Source organism: Sinohyriopsis cumingii, chromosome 2, assembly GCF_028554795.1.
Source record: "Sinohyriopsis cumingii isolate HCF-2022 chromosome 2, ASM2855479v2, whole genome shotgun sequence".
NCBI lineage: Eukaryota > Metazoa > Mollusca > Bivalvia > Unionida > Unionidae > Sinohyriopsis > Sinohyriopsis cumingii.
Window position 1 is genome coordinate 98,899,788 of NC_142962.1, and position 20,101 is coordinate 98,919,888.

Genomic DNA, 20,101 nt, shown 5'->3' on the forward strand with positions numbered 1-20,101 from the left:
TCATTGCAGTCAAACAGGGCCTAACAAAATTCATTTCATTCAATTGTTAATTGTTGGTTTCACCATTCTGTTGCAACTAGACAGATTTAAATATCTCTTTCAAGAATCTAAAGTAGTTTCATTGCAGTCAAACAGGGCCTAACAAAATTCATTTCATTCAATCAGGGCCTAACAACATTCATCACGTTCAGTCAGGACCTAACAACATTCATTGCAGTCAAACAGGGCCCATCAACATTGATTGCATTGAATCAGGGCCTAACATCATTCATTACAATCAAACAGGGCTCATCACAGTCAAACAGAGCCTAGAAGTATTTACTGCATTCAGTCAGGGCCTAACATATTCATTGCATTCAATCAGGGCCTAACAGCATTCATTGCAGTCAAACAGGGCTTAACAGTATTCGTTACAGTCAAACAGGGCCTGACAGTATTCATTGCAGTTAAACAGGGCCTAACAGCATTCATTGAGTCAAACAGGGTCCAACAGCATTCATTGCAAACAGGGCCTAACAGCATTCATTGTAGTTAAACAGGGCCTCTCAGTATTCATTGCATTCAATCAGGCCTAACAGCATTCATTGCATTCAATCAGGACCTAACAGCATTCATTGCAGTTAAACAGGGCCTAACAGTATTCATTGCATTGAATCAGGGCCCGACAGCATTCTGCAGTTAAACAGGACCTAACTGTATTCATTGCATTCAATCACGACCTCACATCATTCTTTGCATTCAGTCAGGACCTAACAGAATTAATTGCACTCAAACAGAGCTTAACAGTATTCATTGCAGTCAAACAGGGCCTAACAGTACTCATTGCAGTTAAAAAGGCCCAACAGCATTCATTGTAGTCAAACAGGCCAACAGCATTCATTACAAACAGGGCCTAACAGCATTCATTGCAGTCAAACAGGGCCTAACAGCATCCAGTGCAGTCAAACAGGGCCTAACAGTACTCATTGCAGTTAAAAAATGCCCAACAGAATTCATTGCAGTCAAACAGGGCCTAACAACATTCATTGAAGTCAAACAGGGCCTAACAGCATCCAATGCAGTCAAACAGGGCCTGACAGCATTCATTGCAATCAAACAGGGCCTAACAGTATTCATTGTAGTCAAACAGGGCCTAACAGCATTCATTGCAGTCAAACAGGGCTTAACAGCATTTATTGCAGTTAAACAGGGCCTAACAGCATTCATTGCAGTCAAACAGGGCCCTACAGCATTCATTGCAGTTAAACAGGGCCCTACAGCATTCATTGCAGTTAAACAGAGCCTAACAGCATTCATTGCAGTCAAACAGGGCCCTACAGCATTCATTGCAGTTAAACAGAGCCTAACATGACTTATTGCAGTCAAACAGGGCTAACAACATTCACTGCAGTTAAACAAGGCCTGACAGCATGGTTTCTTTGACTTGGATTTATAGGATCATTCTTGGTCCTAAACACACTATAACGACCACAGGTGACTTACCTGTGATAGTGGTATTTGGACCAGGTTGCCCTGACCCCAACAGTAAAATGATGTTTGATAGGGCTTTCTAAATTTAATTTGTCATGCAGTCACAATTATTCTTATTCCATTCAGTTCAGCAAAAGGTCAGGATGATATATCTTTGCATCAACAATTGAGATCATGTGATGACCATGAGTACAACAAACTCAGTACCCATGCGCATGCGAAGTCTAGGTCAGATGGATAAACATCTCAAGTAAATAATTTGTTTTCATAGAGAAAAATATGAAACTGTGAAGATTATTTAGTTTGCAGTGGTAACAATGTTGGCTTATTGTTTTAGTTTTTATGTAAGACAACGTTGAACATTTTGTGTAAATTCACAAGTTAACTCTCTTCATAGTAACTAACAAAGAATGTAGGCTGAGGTCCAACAAAGCAAGACAGTAGTGTGTTCAGTAGGATCCTGGTATTTGCCATTAATCTTTTCTTTAAGTAAGTTGCCAGATATTCTTAGCTCATATTTGTCAGTTTTTAGCTCTGCTAGTCAAAAACCAGATCTTATACGTTTGGCCTGTATCTGTCATGCATTGCCCCATGACAGTTCTATGTTATTGCTACGACTAAACTGCCTATAGAAAGATAAGAAACTTAGCATACACTTTCATCGTGAGCTCTACTTGGTCCTAAATGAAAACGGTGTGATTTGACATCCAATATGGCCACTGTGGTGGCCATCTTGAAAATTGTGTTTCCACTACTTCTCTTGAATGCATAGTCATATTTGACAAGGGGTTTTCACTAAAAGACCCTTGTGAAATCTAGTTAACCCCATAATGAAAATGGTGCTGATCTGATGTCCAACATGACTTCCATGTTGGCTATCTTGAAAATGTTGTTACTGCTACTTCTCCAGAATTCATGGTCAAATCGACATGAGGTTTTCAATAAAAGACTCAGTTTGATGTCTAGTTGGCTAGTTGGTTCTAATTGAAAATGGTGCAGATTGTGCTTCCAGTATGAACATGATCATGGAAATATTGAAAATCATGTTTTCACTACAACTCCTGAACAAATAATCCTAATGATGAGGGTTTTTCACTAACAGCCTTTTGATATATAATTGGTCCTAAATGAGTGTGTGTGTGTGTGTGAGATTTGGATTTTTAACGTAGCTTTAACAATTTTTCAGTCATATTGCTACGATGTCTGAAGCGTGGCAGTTTATAGTGATGTCTAGCACTGGAACATCATGACGCAGACATGTAGCATGATGTCCCACCCAGTCACATTATCCTTATACCAGGCTGACCAGTCCTAACATTAACTTCATAATGCTGAGCGCCAAGTTGGTATGAGTCTTTGGTATGACTCAGCCGGGGATTGAACCCACGACCTCCTGCATCCAAGGCGGAAGCTCTTACCACTAGGCCACTATAGCAGTTGTAAATGAAAATGGGGCAAATTAGACCTCCAACATGGCAGCCATGGCAACAGTCTTTCAAAAATATTGTTATTGCTAATCCTTGTTGCTCAGCTTGCCAGTCCCCCCCCACCTTTATCCTAATCCCATATATGAGGCACATTTTCTTTCATGGAGCGGTTTGATTTTGAGTTATTTAGCTTTAAATGGACAAATAATTTGAATTATTTCACTGAAAATTGTTTTGTTTAGCTGTAAAATAAGGTGGGAATGGGTTGGATTGAATCAGCTCACCCAAACTCGCCATTGAATCCACCAGAGCATTTGTAAATTGTAGAGCAAGTCTTCCTGATAATGCTTATCCTGACATCTTAACTTTTTCTTAAAAATAATTACTTTGCACTGAATACTTGGTGACTGATGACACCATTTGTTGATGTTGTTTAGCATGCATCATTGATTTCAATTCTAATCATTTCTTTTTGGCACCTGAACAGACTATTTCACATTGGTTCAATCTACTCTAAGGTTAAAAGAGGCCACAATGATATTACTTTTTTGCATTTATGACAGTCATTTAATGAGGTCAGATTACTGTGCTATAACATTCTTGGTATGTGTTTATTATAGCAAAGTAATTCCTTGGAGGTTCGTTGAAGGTGCCATCAGCATTGATTCAGAACATCATACAGTTTTTAGAAGCAAAAATTACAGTCATATATTGTTAAATCATTCATGTATTATTTATTTTGAGAGGATTATATATTGTAATAAAGTGAAATCTAATTTAAGTCATTGCATATTCACCTGTTCTATAAAAATGTACAATATTTGTGTTTTGCATGAATTTTATTTGTTGATTTGTTGATAATCAACATGAAAATTGTGAAGCTAGTTTGCTGTATTAAAAATTGGCATATATTAAGATATACCATTTACTCCAAGTGCTATGTATATTTGATTTAATTATATTTGATTTAATATATATTTATTTCAATTTAATTGTTTGTCAGTTTAATTTTTATATATTTTTCATTACATGCTATTGTAATGTAATTTTATTCACTAGAGATGATACTTTTTCCAGAAAATAATTTGACCTTGACTGTTCGTTTTGTAAACAACCAGGTGTTGATCTAGATCGTAACCTTGATTCAAAATTAGTAGCAACCACGTAAATAAGTTCTGATTTTATTTTATAATGATTGGTTGTTGTCAAGGTCATGATGGGACTACGTGTTTAAGATGTAAACAATTTTTTAAAATTTTGTTTCTTTTTCTTAGAGTAAAATGATTGGTTTTCATCAGGGCCACACTTGGTGTAAGTGATCTTTAACAAGTACATAATTTCTACAAGGTTCTGGAACATGATCACTTGACCCCCTTTTTGCCTTTTAGAATACGATTTAACCTTTGTTTTGGATAGATATTCTCAGTAGAAGTTGGGCTTTTTCTTACACTGGAAGTTGTATGTTGTGCTGTTTGGATTTATTTCAAAATACTTGGATTGGAGTTATTTCAAATTACTTGGATTCAAAAGGATTAATTCTTTTTCCTGGAAAATACATGTGCTCATGTGAAATTGTTGAACAAGGACAGCTTTTATACAAATTTAATCAGATTTCCAAAACCGGAGTGATAATTCTTGTTTCTACAAGGAACTGTAGACTTCAGTACTACAAATTACAGCATATGTCATCATCTTCCATCTTGGATTCTTTGTCGGGATTTGAACTTGAAATCAGTAGAACATTTTGTTATAAGGATCTCAAAAATTTTGTTCGTGGATTATTCTTGAATTATTTTTAGATTTGATTCTTAAAACCGTAAGTTCAGTTTTTTTCATTTTTACAGAATATTCCATATAAATAAATTATGTTTTTTCAAAGCTTGTTGTTTTGACTCTTTCTAGTGTCACTGTTTATTCGAGCCTATACACATAACATAAGAAAAGAATAATTTGATTTGAAGAGTGGTATCTACTGTAAAACAAGAAATAGTACAGAAGAAATTAAATGTTTTTTCATGGTTAACAAACATCAACAAAATTAAATCCACCACCCAATTTATAAAAAAATAAATTGAAATTAGGTATTTCAATAAATAATGTGACCTCACAAAATGTTCTGTGCTTGAAATTGTCCATTAATTTCCAGACTGTAATTTACACCCTCATGAATAATTCTGAATTTACAATATTTCAAGAAATGTTAAGTACATGTAGCTTTATTTAATGTGATGATATTTTATAATCACCATGGATATCAGTCACAGGAGGTATGTTGAATTTTTGGATGACAAAAAACTTAATCTGACTTTGCATATGATATTCAGCATGCATGTGTGACTGGATGTGTGTGAATCTGACTTTGCATATGATGTTCAGCATGCTTGTATGACTGGATGTGTGTAAATCTGACTTTGCATATGATATTCAGCATGCTTGTATGACTGGATGTGTGTAAATCTGACTTTGCATATGATATTCAGCATGCATGTGTGACTGGATGTGTGTAAACCTGACTTTGCATATGATATTTAGAATGCATGTGTGACTGGATGTGTGTAAATCTGACTTTGCATATGATATTCAGCATGCATGTGTGACTGGATGTGTGTAAATCTGACTTTGCCTATGATATTCAGAATGCTTGTATGACTGGATATGTGTATGCTTCTACAAGATTTTCCTTTCTGTCCTTCTTTATCTAGCTGTCATTGTGTATCTTCCTTTCTGTCCTTTATCTGTCATTGTTTATCTTCCTTTGAACTAACCATCATGGTTCTTGTGTTTAGCTATGCAGCCCCAGACTTGTGGTAAGTAGTAGGTCACTAACTGCATGTGGCTTGTCATTGTTTTCTTTCATCCTGCATTATCAAATTAATTTTACCTTTGCACAGCACATCATTTTTCTTATTACTTTAGAATATGCAAATTGTGTATTTATGATTAGTGCAGAGTGTAGCTTTGCTTAACCATCCTGTTTCTTTATGAGCACAGCTAATCACATTGGTTTTGAAGGATTTATATGAAACTTGATAAATATAATATTTATAACCTGAAAAAGTGTATATCAATGCTTCACTACGCTCCTGCAATTTTTGTTAGAGTTATTGCTCATTTTGGCTTATAGCATTATATTACACAATTTCATTAGCACAACTAGTCCTGTGGATTTCTTTTTTTTGTGGTGGTGGGGGTTTGTAGCATTGTATTACACAATTTCATTAGCACAACTAGTCCTGTAGATTTTTTGGGGGGTTGTAGCACTGTATTACACAATTTCAATAGTACAACTAGTCCAGTGGATTTTTTTTTTGGGGGGGGTGTTGGAATATAGATAGAAAGAGCTTATGGAATGGCTTGTTGTTCATTGTCTTTTGTCCAACATCCAATGTGCATCTGTCAGTTAGCACAAGTTTGTCATTGCTGCTTCCTAAACTACATGGAAGATTGCATGAAACTTTCACATACATTTGTAACAAGGTCTAGTTGGTCCCAGATGAAAATTGTTCTGATTTGACGTCCAGTAAAAGATTTGTTATAATGTCTGGGTGGTCTTAAATGAAAATGGTTCCACTTTGACATCCAGTTTGGCCAACACAGCACCATCTTCAAAATCTTATTGTTGAACCTCCTGTGTAGATGGTGACATGACTGACAATATTGTCTTGAGGTTTTCTCCAGAAGTCTTCTTCCAAGGTGTCTCATTTGCCCTTAATGAAAATGGTGCTTATGTTACATCCACTATGGCAACTAATTTGAAAATCACTCAAGAATATCGGAGATGTTTTTAATACTCAACATTCACAAAAAAGAGAACTGATCTTATCTTGCATTCCAGGAAATATTTTTCAGACATTAGAGTGTTAAGCCTTTCAAGTGACTCTGTTGATGGATTGACATGAAACTTGGTAACTATTATGGTAATCAATGAATATCAAGGATCACTTTGGTTCCACAAGTTTTGTTATTGCTCATTTTTTCTTGTTACCTAATGCAGTTTATGATGCAATCTCATTAGCGCAAGTAGTTTCCCAGTGTTTTTATGCCTTGAACAAGATTCACATGTTGACATATCTTTGAGCTGTCATAAATTTTTGTCAAAAATTAACACTCTTTTTGTAATACAATTGGGTGCAGTATATGAGAAAAGTTTGTGAAAACAACTACTCTACCAGTTTTCAGTGAATTTGCTGTGAAACAAAGTACATATGATCATCATCAGTAGATATACATTTTGGCCAATCATTTGTAATTTCACTATTTTCAGAAGAGTTTTGTGCTGGGGTTTGGGGTTGTTTTTTTAGTACTGTGGATTGAACTTGATCATGGGATTTGTGTGGGATGCAGGGGAGGCAAAGATATATTGAGATATCAGCAAATTGCTAACCATACCTCTTTTTCTTGCATTATGGAAGTTAGTAATGGATTTTTGTATGGTTTGCATTGTATATGTAAAAACTTGATATTATTACAAAGCAATATGTATCATCAGACCATACAAGAATCTCTTGTGTATATTTCTGTCATACTTTTGTACATGACATTGAAAGTCACACACTTGCACACACAGGCGTACATGTGATTGCATGTTACCAAACCATGTTTACTCATCTGTGTTTGGATGTGTTGTTGTTTGTTAAAGTAAAATTGTGCTAGACTGAAAGATAATTTGTCTTACAATTTAGCACAGTGTTATTTGGCTTTATTTTTATGATTAACATTTGACTTTGCTTACTAACATAAATATACAAGAGAATCTGGGTTAATGAACTTTTTCCAAAAAAATACACTGGTATCAAACCACTGTTAAGCTAGTTTTACTCTGAAGTTATCTAAAGTCAATCATTTCGTGTCTTTTTATGAATAAAAACCGATACCATATATGCTTGCTTATAAATCAAGACAAATTACAACCAACAAAGATCCTGATCTGCTGTAGCATAATCTGCCTGCAGATCAGGGTCTATGCTGTTTGTTCTACTGATTACTCCAAACAAACTGCACAGTCCCAGATCTGCTAGCACATGATGGGATAGCAGATTTGGGTGTGTGCAGTTTGCAGTTGGACTCGTCTTATAAGCAAGTATATATGATCTGGCCTGGAAATCATCAGACTTTTGAGCTTAAGATTTTGCTGTAACCAGCCATAAATGACTGCTTTTCAAAGGCTGCTTTTGATTGGCTGAAGATGGAAACTCTGTCTCATACCTAAGCTTTGGATTTAGTGATCCCCAGAATTGGCTCATTGTTGTTTGCAGTTGTATTTCATCAAAAAATACAGAACAGAGACCCCAGCAGGTGTCAGCATTTATCTTTTCTCCTGTTATTTGTTGCTTTGTTTTTTTTATATAAATATTTTTATAAGTGTTACATACAGATTTTATTGCAGCTGCTATGTGGTGTGCCTAAAATCTAATTGCCTTCATTTATCTTCTTGCTTTAACTTTATTTCATAATGAAAATCGTTCATACTGTCAATTAAATTTTAATTTTAACAGAAATAATTCAAGCTTCAAAATAACTTGTTCATTGGTTTCATGGGAATGTAACTTTGACAGTTTTATTCCTTGCTTAGTAGAGTCTAGTTAACTTGAGGAAGTTAGAGTTCAAAAAACCATGAAAGTTAATAAAGCACTTGCAAAAGGCTGTGTCAGCATTTGAGATATTAGCATTTAATTTGCCTGTGTAATTTGTTCAACACTGTTTTTACTTAATGTTTCTTACTTTCATAATTTTTGTGGTTGTATTTGTAGCTAAGAGATTATATTGTTAATTGTGCTCAATAATAGTTATTTTAATTTTTGAATAATTATAATTATACATGTACTTGTCAGTATAAGAAATAAAGCTTATATCTATAAATTGGAAGAAAAACAATTACGCTAATGCTGTTTTATTTTATAATGAGACTTGGTTTTGTATATATATATATATATATATATATATATATATATATATATATATATATATATATATATATATAGTTCTGAAGAAAATTCCAAATTAAGACCCATGGTTAGATGCCATGATGAACAATTTTTAGTGTGTGATTGGAATGAAGATAAATATTTATGGTATTTTTCCCTTTGACATGAGATTGAAGGTTTTCTAATGTAAAGATAAGGGAGATTACATGAAAGACAAAATCAGCAAGAAATGTGTGGAAAGGCAATAATGTATATGATGCATGATATAGTTAAAATTATTGATTGTACAGTATTTTTTGCAATTCTTGTGCATTTTGTGAATGGTTATGGATTAGCTTATACAGATGACTAAGTACCTGTAGAATAGTGTAATTTATGGTTATAACAAAGACATCTTGTACCTGTAGAATAGTGTAATTTTTGGTTATAACAAAAACATCTTGTACCTGTAGAATAGTGTAATTTGTGGGTATAACAAAGATATCTTGTACCTGTAGAAGAGTGTAATTTATGGTTATAACAAAGACATCTTGTACCTGTAGAATAGTGTAATTTGTGGGTATAACAAAGATATCTTGTACCTGTAGAAGAGTGTAATTTATGGTTATAACAAAGACATCTTGTACCTGTAGAAGAGTGTAATTTGTGGGTATAACAAAGACATCTTGTACCTGTAGAATAGTGTAATTTTTGGTTATAACAAAAATATCTTGTACCTGTAGAATAGTGTAATTTGTGGGTATAACAAAGATATCTTGTACCTGTAGAAGAGTGTAATTTATGGGTACCTGTAGAATAGTGTAATTTATGGTTATAACAAAGACATCCTGTACCTGTAGAAGAGTGTAATTTATGGGTACCTGTTGAATAGTGTAATTTACAGTTATAACAAAGAAAACTTTGCTTTTTTAGCCTGAACTTTGAGCAGAAATACCAAACAGAACAAGAAAGAATTGAAGATGCCAGGTAAGTCAGTAGTAAAATTTTGTAGAGGTAGATGTGGCATGCCATTTGATTGTGATGTTTTGTTTGATTCGTTCTTGGGCGAACCGCTCCAGTGGCCTAGTGGTCAGAGCTTCTGCCTAGGATGCGGGAGGTCGTGGGTTAGATCCCCGGCCGAGTCATACCAAAGACTTTTAAAAATGGTACTAAAACCTGCCTCACTTGGCACTCAGCATTAAGAGGTTAGTGTTAGGACCGGTTGGCCTGGTGTCAGAATAATGTGACTGGGTCGGACATCATGCTACATGTCTGCGGCATGATGCCCCAGTGCTAGACATCACTATAAACTGTCACACTGCAGACATCATAGCGCTATGACTGAAACATTGTTAAAGCTACATTAAAAATCCAAATCACACACACACACACACATTCTTGGGCATTTCCTATATCTTGTTTATTCACAAATCCATGCATGCTTGAATATAAAAATGGTCACATGTATATCAGTACTTTTTTGTGTTGTAGCTTATCTGGTTTTCAGACTTAAGTTAGCTTTTGGTATGGTTATGTGTTTGTTATGTCTTGACTATTGCCTGCCATGTTTGCATAAAAACCGGCTATATGTCACCTTCTCCAAAACTGATAGACCAGTTTCAACCAATTTGTAGGACAGCTTTCTGGTAACCAGGTCTTCAACAGTTGTTCAAATAACTCCAGACCAGCTTACAGCTGTATCACTGTATCACTCTCTACCACCTGGACACATGCATCCATGCACTGACTTGTAGATCTCTGTGAGACAAACAAATGATGTCAGGCCCACTTGGGCCTTTTGTGTGAGAAATAATCAGGTATATATCTGACTACAACATAATTAATTTGTGCCCTTCAACAGGTTGGGACAAGATAACAACGTCATCAAAAGATTCATTATTACAATTTGGGTTTCTACTTAATATTGTATCTCTGGTCAACACACATTTCTTTTTGAGTTTCCGCCTATATCAATTTCAAACTAATTACATATCATCTATTTATTGAAATATGAGTGTAAATACCATATATACTCACATATAGTTGAGTCCAACTGCTAATCACATCTATCCTGAACTGCCATCACATAATATGCTAGCACATTATGAACTGTGTTGTTTGTTCTACTGATTACTCTTACTGTACAGATACAAATCCATTGGCACATTATATGCCAGCAGATCAGGGTCTTTGCAATTTGTAGTTAGGCTCATAAGTAAGTGTATACTGTAGTAATTCTCAACCATGGGCATTTTGTTAACATTAGAAGCTTAAATTCTGTTGTATTTGTTTTCATAAGAATAAGAACACATTCTGATGTGTCCTAATTACACTGTTCATGATTTACATTACTCATTTCACGTAGGAGCTTGCATGAGGAGATAAAAAAAAATGTAAAACATTTTTAGAGATAAAAGAATCTTCTTCAGATTACCCACAGGAATTGATAAATAAAGTAGGAAGTTGTTGTATATTGTGAATGTAAATCATCATGAAAGGCAAACTTTGGTATTATGGATACTCATTATAATATTGTAATTGCAAGTTTACCCAATTTGTAAACATTTTTCAGACAAAACCAGTAGACAGTTGGCCCAGTTTGTAAATGATGAGGATTTGTATTGGATAAAGTTGAGATGCCAATTAAGAGTTTTGTCAGTACTTGTTTAGAAAAGATCTACTTACAGTACATCTGATTCTTTACAAGTATGTATACAGCCACTCAAACATAGCTAAGTTGTGGTATGTGACTGTGTTCTTGTTGTTGTAGGTTAAGGCTAGTATCTAAACTCGAGTTAAATGAAAAGGGTACAGTGTACTAAATGTGATATGTTAACATGGTTTTGTTATCTCTTGTGAAAGAGCATACAAGAGACCTCTTAATCAATGTGGAAAGACCAGTATATAAAAAATCAAGAAGAAATACATGTAACTGTACTTGAAAGAACATAACACGTAACAGTTCAGGGAAGATAATCAATGGTACCATCAGTCTTTGGTCTTGGAGTTATTTCCCTTTTTCCTAGAGAGTCCTGCATTTAGCATACAATGAGTGAAGCTTGATATTATGAACAATGTGTATAAGATAAACATAGCTATTAGGAGTGTGAATTTAGTTAAAAAGAGGTGTTTTGAAGAGCAGTTAGCAGTACTCACTGATGATGGCAAGTTTTAAGGCTTAAAAGAATGGGGATGTGGGCAATCAAGTTTTTGAACTGTTCAGTATAATTGCCAATTGTTACATGAATGGACCATATTATGATGTTGTCCATCTGCCCATTGGTTCCCTATTTATTTTCACACAATAACTCTCATTTTCAGCATCAACCATTACAAGACTTTGTAAGTAGCTTGTATTTGGGACAAGGAAGAAACATATCAATTTCAGGTTCAAAATGTTAAAGGTCAAGGTCACAATTGGGCTGTAAGAAAGAAAAATGTTTTCAGATTCAAGGTAACAGTGACTTTGAAAAGAAAACTTGTTGCATGATATCTTGAGTTCTTTATCACCTACTTTCACCATAAGATACCCCATTTCATGGAGGTTTGTTCAGTTTGGGTACAATTTGTGGACAAAATTGCAAAAATTTAGAGCCCTACATACATATAATTCTAAAATAGTTGGATCAGTTTGGGTGTGATTTGTGGACAGAATTGCAGAAATTTAAAGCCCTACATAATTCTAAAATAGGGCCCTTCTGGGGTTTATAAACTGTCCCTGTCCTAGACAGGGATAGTTTATAAACCTAAAAAGAGTCCTATTTCCTATTCAATTCTGAATCTGTAAGAGATAAAGGGATGAAATGTCATGCTCATTTTTGTCAACAACAGTTCTGCTGAACATCATTTGTCACATTTAGGCTGTATTCTTTGTATTACAGGTAACACATTTAGGCTGTATTCTTTGCATTACCCATTACACATTTAGGCTGTATACTTTGTATTACTAGTGACACATTTAGACTGTATTCTTTGTATTACACATGACACATTTAGGTTTTATTCTTTGTATTACACATATTTAGGCTGTATTCTTTGTATTACCCGTGACACATTTAGGCTGTATTCTTTGTATTACACATGACACATTTAGGCTGTATTCTTTGCATTACCCATGACACATTTAGGCTGTATTCTTTGTATTACCCATATTCAGGCTGTATTCTTTGTATTACCCGTGACTTCTGTCAGTGATTCATGCAATTATTGTTATCATTTCTATGTGAGCTTGATGTTAAAAGGTTAATTCTTTCTACATGGATCAATAATATTTAAATGATCTAACCTTATTCCTATGACCTTCTTGTAAGTATTGCACATTGAGACATAAACAACTTCAAAATGTTTTTTGAAATTTTTTTATCCTAACTCCAATTATGATATATAGTCGGTTCAGTTCACATGCCATAAACATTATTTGTTTATTCAAGGAACATCCTGATCAGTAGATTTTCTAACCACTCCCATCAAATTATATGTTTGATTAAGTTTATGAACCATTTTTCATACAACTAATAGTGTCAAGTTGTGAAAATAAATGAACACTCATTCCTTTTTGGAATGAATATACACTAAATGCTTCCTTGTGTGGAAAAGTAACCATTCACTGCCCAAGGACTGTATTTGGACTTGGAAGGACTTGTGTCCAAGGACTGGGTTTGGAGTTTTTGCATCTATATGCATATATTTTCAGATTAGGTATTAACAGCCCATGGATAAGTTAGATAAGCCTTTTGAAAGATTAAACCCTCTGTAGATACCAGCAAATAAAATGTAAATAGAATAAATACATCTGTTAGGGTGCTGCTACTTACCCTGAAGGGATGGTCATATGAACATGAGGTTTCAACGAAATACTTGTTATTATGTCAGGATGGTCCTAAATGAAAATAATAATAATAATATTAATAATAATAATAATATTAATAACAATGATAATAATATCATCATCAGTGTTGGTGTATTCATTCCAACTTTCAATGAGTAAAGGTATAATAGTATCTTCCATGTCTCTAATATTCAGTTTCAATAATTAATAGTTTGGTGGTGGGGGGTTAAACAATTTAACATCAGGCACTATATCTTTAACTAGAGTTACAGCTCAACATTTAAGGGATTTGGTGTAATAACTGATGTAGAATAAGCTAATATGATTTATGAAAATATTAATTTATTGTAAGTGAAATTTAATGTGCGCATTATCAGTTATTCAAGAGAATCTTGGAAACCTATTCAAAACAAAGGATATTATATATTAGGAAATCCAAGATGGCTACCCAAGTGGACTAAGTTGAACTACAAGAGCTGGTGACATCATGGCGAATGACTGAAATTTATTTAAGGCTACATTAAAAATCCAAGTCACACACACTCACCAGAAGACTTATTATATCTTGTTGGTTCTAAATGAAAAACTTGGTCGCCATTTTGAAAATTATGTTATTGCTTCTCCTTCTAAAAGAAAAACCATAGCAATGATTCATTATGTCTAGTTGATGCTTCCAATCTTTTTATTGCCATTCCTTCTTGGTTGATGATCATATCAGTGTGGGGCTTTTACCAAAAGACTTATTATAATGTGTAGTTGATCCTAAAGGAAAATGATGCAGATGTAACATCCAGTATGGTCACCATTATGGCCATCCTGAAACGTTATTGATTCTTACTCCTTCTAGATGGAAGTACTTATCAAGAAGAGGTTTTCTACAAAAAAAAACTTCTTATGCTATCTAATTGGTTCTAAGGGAAACAGGTGATGACCTGATAGCCACTATGGCATCCATGGCAATTATTTTGAAAATGTTTTTCTGCTTGTCCTAAAAATGTGTATCTGTTTGGTCCTGTATTAAAATTGTGCCAATTCTTGCATCCAATATGGCTGCCACCACGATTGTCATTTTGAAAATCTTGTCACTACTTCTCCTGTGTGGGTAGTCATATTGATGTAGTATTTTTACCAAGATTTCTAATGATGTCTGGTTTTTCTTAAATGAAAATGATAATTTTCTGACATCTAGTATGAACACAGCAGTGGCCAATTTCCAGATCTTTTTATCACGATAGAGGCCTTTCTGGTGGCCTAAGTGGTTAGAGCATCTGCCTCAGATGCAGGAGGATGCAGGTTTGAAACTGGCCTAGTTATGCCAAAGACTGATAAAAATGGCACATGCAGCTGCCTTGCTTGGCGCTCAGCATTAAGAGGTTAGTGTTAGGATTGGTTTGCCTGATGACAGGATAATGTGACTGGGTAGGACATCATGCTACATGTCTGCAAGATGATGCCCCAGTGCTAAACATCACTATAAATTGCCACATTGTTGAAATCATAGCGATATAACTGGAAAATTGTTAAAGCTGTGTTACAAATCCAAATCATACATATCCACATATCACTCAAGAATAATATCAGAAATTGCTCCAACATTCCTTACAACAAAAAAAAACAAACAGTTTTGTCTTGGATCCCAGGAAATTCTTTTCAGTCAGTAGGTTGTTGATAACTTTTTTTTCTGTTAATCTCCTTAAAAGTTAGTCTGCTTTATGTTTCAAATTATTTAAGAGCCATGGATGAAACTTGCACAGGCAGATGGAAAATGAGTTTCAGCATTATGTCCCATTGTCTTGGTTCTACCTTAAATTTACATTGTCAAGGTCATTCCATTGGGTATAGCCATCTTTCAGCTTTTCCAAAGAATTCCCAGATAAAATTGTAGGATTAGACATCATGTAATAAGTTTTGTAGCAAGCATTCTTTGGGAGACTTTATTTTGCATGAAATAGAGATCAACATTTGTATGGTGGTAGAGATAGCAGAGTTATCTCAGTTATTTCTGAAATACTTTTCTCTATTAAAGGTTATAGAGCAAAGCTTAATTGCTTAATTAATCTATTAAGCTTATGTGAATATGATCTATTGCTCTGACACTCTTAATAATTAGTTAACTATGTCACATTTACTCCCAAATTTATTATTTCAGGTTTGATTTCCAAAATAATCTAAAATAGCTATATTTTTTTATTGCATATGTCATGAAAATATTTAACTACAAAACATGAACATGTTTCCAAAATGTACACACATTCATATGTAACCTTCATACAGTTTTATCACACTGTATATATTTAACTTTATCCGAGTCTATATACAATCGCTTTCATTTGAATATCAGCTTGCATTTTCCTGCATAAGAAATACTTTGCTTTTTGTTTAAGCTGAAATTTATCTGTAAACATTACAGTGAGCCAAATGGATTGTTTCCAAGGCCTTTAATATTTTTACAGTACTAATCTATGTACCTATATATTTATAGTGTGTGTCCTGCCACATATTCATTGATCTGGGCAAGTGATTCATTCAGTTTTGCATTTGCATTTCAACTTAGAGGAAATTTCTTTTCACATTATGAATACTGGCTTGAAGACTTTGGAGTCGTTGTGTAACCATTCTTTACCAGCCAGCTTTGGGATGTAATAAATTTTTCTGTTAAGTGAGGTGGTTGTATTTGAAGGGTGAGTAAATAGATAAAGAAATTGGCTTTTGAGGGAAGAAAAGCTTCTGGTTGGTTTACAAGGGCATCTGCTTAGAATGAACATGCTTTAATAATACCATTTTTAGTACATAGACCAGAAGAACTTGTGGGATGGCCTGTTTTCTGTCATCCATTGTCCATCTGAGTGTTAATTAGCAAAGTTTATTATCACTGCTGCACCTAAACTGCTTGGAGGATTGCCATGAGACATTCATTTCAAGATCTAGTGGCCTTTTATAAAAATGATGCCGCTCCAATATCCATTATGTCGATTACAGCAGCCATCTTGAAAATCCTGTTATGGCTACATCTCATGAATGCATAGTTTTATCAACATGATATTTTAACTGATGTCTTGTGATGTTTAGTTGGTCCAGATTGAAAATGGTGCTGATCTGAATTTTTGAAAATCTTGTTATTCTTCTCCTGAATGGAAAGTTATATTGACATGAGGTTTCACTTAAAGACTTCTTATGATGTCTTGGTAACTCCTAAACAAATATGGTTCCACTCTGACCTCTAATTTGGCCATCACAGTGGCCATCTTGAAAGTGATGCTTTTGTTACTCTTGAATAGAAAGTCACATCAGCATTGGATTTTCACCAGAATATTTGTATATCATTGGTTCAAAATGAAAATGATGAAGGTTCTGACTGCTGACCTCAAATACGGCCAACATGGCAGCCATTTGGAAAATCTTTTTTTCACTACTCCTATTGGAAGTATGTATTGATATGGGGTTTTATGTCAGATTTCATCAGTGCTTGCAACATTTTAAAATTTCTTGTTTGGCATATTATGATATGATGTCCATCCATCAGTCTGTTAGCATTTGCTTGTCTGGCACATAGCTTTAACAATTGGAAAGTTTTCATGAAACTTTCATTAATATATATCATGATTATATGGTGTGTTGCATACCATAGCCATGCTCCTTGCCTCAAGATCAAAGTCATGGCAATGTAAAATGTAGTTCATTGTATCTTTATCTGCAGGATGACATTCAAACAACAGGATGTATTTTTTTGTATTTTTAATAAAACTTTGCCCAAGTATATATCATGACTAGATAGTGTGAAATGTGCAGTAGCCTCGCCCATTCATCTGGGTTAAGGTCATGGCAAGAGAAAATGTAACTCTGTGACATATATCATTACCTTGAGTATAACATTTGAACCACTGAAGATGTTTATATGAAACTTTAGTCAGTTATGTCCAATACTGATGATGTGTTACATGTCAGAACTATGTCCCCAACACAGGGTCAAGGTTATTGCAAGGCAGAATTTAACTCTGACATGTATCTGTCACAAGTATAACTTTTGAACTACTGAAGATATTTTTATCAAACTTTAGCCAGATTCACATATGATTATATAGTAGACTTTTCTCTAGCTCAGACATCAAGGTCATTGGTAAGGTGAAGGTCACATGGCAGAGGAATCCTGTGTTGTTTGTGGCACTCTTATTTTAATAATTTGTATTTCAACAATATTATAACTATGTTTGTTGTGTTGTCTTATTTGAACAATGTTATAACTATAGTTTTGATAAGAAAATTAATCGGACATAACAGCTTCCTTTTTGTTTTTCATGATACATGTATTTACTAAATTACCTAACATTTTTTATTTTTTATTTAATGTATAAATGTGTGTGTGTGTGATTTGGATTTTTAACATAGCTTTAACAATTTTTCAGTCATATCGCTATGATGTCTACAGTGTGGCAGTTTATAGTGATATCTAGCACTGGGACATCATGCCGCAGACATTTAGCATGATGTCCCACCCAGTCACATTATCCTGACACCAGGCCAACCAGTCCTAACACTAACCTCTTAATGCTGAGCTCCAGGCGAGGCAGCTGTTAGTACCATTTTTTACAAATTTTTGGTATGACTCGGCCAGGGATTGAACCCACGACCTTATGCATCCAAGGCAGATGCTCTAACCATTAGGCCACCGGAGCGGTCCAGCATACAAATGTAAAGAAAGACTAACAAAAGAATGGGATTGCATGCTCTTTCACAGAGAAGGCGAATTGTATGCTCTCTTAACGTCACAATTCAGGGTTGATCCACATTGTTGTCTGGTAGATTTTTGAAGCAATGGCAATGGAATTCACTTGCATTTACAAGTGAACCCTGTCTTTAAATGAGGATGTCAGGGCATGGTGGAATAGCGCTTTAAGAGTGCCAGACTAAAATTCATTAATCTTGTTACCATTCATAAGCAACAGGTGGTCTGGGTTGTAGCCCCTAGCAACAGTGTAGTTACTTTAGCAATCATATGCAAAATATATTTACAACTTCTTGTCTAGAACTACTGAGCCAGAATCTTCAAATATGCCGTGAACATTTCTTAGGACATGCTTTATCAGCATTATATTTGAGGTGGATTCCCTAACATTGATGTGACTTCCATAGCAACCAGGTGTAAAACCTACAAAGGATACATATCTCCTATTAGATATGGCTATGGTAATTAATATATGTTTTTTTTGTAATAAAAACATATTGAATGACTTTCTTTCCCAGATTGCTTTTGTAATATATCAAACCAGATGTGATAGGTAGAATTCTAGCATTAACACCTTCTATATTAGTACAGTCTAGTCCAGCTCAAGTTGCTCAGAGCACTAACACTAGTAAACATCATGTCCAGTACCACCAGTTCCTTAGAAATACTATAGCTTAAAATTGAAATGACCTGGTTGTCTTTCAGCCCAAGGCGTCTGCATGTTTACTGAATTTGCTATTTATACCAAGGTGTGCCAGGTGATTGATATTAGACCCACCTGTGGCTCTTGCTTTATGATAGATTTCTGGAACTTTTTTTTACAGTTTTTGTGGTCAGTTTGCATATACTGGTATGCAAATTGATGTTATGCTATCTTGGATTATTCATAGGATGATGTCAGCACTATGTCATGCAAAAGGTATTATAACATTGAATTTTTGAGGGGTACCATACTGCTGTATTTCATTACCTTGTAATGAATGTTCATTAAAATAAAATGTACGGGTACTCAACACTGGACTATTTTTGGGTATCATATTGAACACCCCTGGTGCAATGAAAGAAAGGGCTCCATTACCAGGCACATTGACTACCATACAGTTATTGTTTACATTTATATGGCCTTTGATAGCTGACATTAACAGAGAATAAATTAAAGAGGTCATGACATTGATATGCTGACAGTATTATTATTTTGAATAATGTGAATTATTTCCCAGTCTGGTGTGTATTTCATTATATCTGTGTCATAGGGCACAAGCAGAATATTTGAGTGCTTAAAATAATGGGTGAGTTAAGAAATGACAAAGTTAAGGCAAAGGTGAGTTTGGAAATGAAAAAGTTAAACATTCTAGTTTCATCAAGAAGAAAACCATTATGTTAGTATTTACTGAATATTTCCTCCCAATATCAGAGTTCCCATGCTGAATATGCACATTGAGGAAAATGGTTTCTGGGCACCTAATGAGGATTATGTGCAAAGTCATGTGATCTCGCTGATTGCATTCTTTTTAAAGAATAAAGGCATTCAATCTTTAGTTTATGTTGTCCCCACTTTATGCTTTTCAGCTAGATAATGCCATTTAAATCGGTGAACTGGGGAACCATGTTCCTATGTAATGTATGAGAATGCTGTTTCCCTCTTCTTCTTTTTTTATCATGCCCCATCCATGACCAAATTTCAAGTTTATTTAGTGTTAGGTTTGTTTATCTGTCAGCCACATACATGTGTCCTGAAATTCTTGTGTAT

General features: G+C 34.6%; 1 protein-coding gene across 1 annotated transcript in view; it reads left to right on the plus strand.

The window, feature by feature from the left end:
• Window positions 1–20,101, plus strand: part of LOC149805455 (uncharacterized) — a 270,060-nt gene that overhangs the window by 151,084 nt on the left and 98,875 nt on the right. The window contains exons 23-24 of the mRNA XM_089934230.1: window positions 5,600–5,704; window positions 9,734–9,787. Coding sequence (XP_089790356.1) covers window positions 5,600–5,704; window positions 9,734–9,787 — 159 coding nt within the window. The remainder of the gene's footprint in view (window positions 1–5,599; window positions 5,705–9,733; window positions 9,788–20,101) is intronic.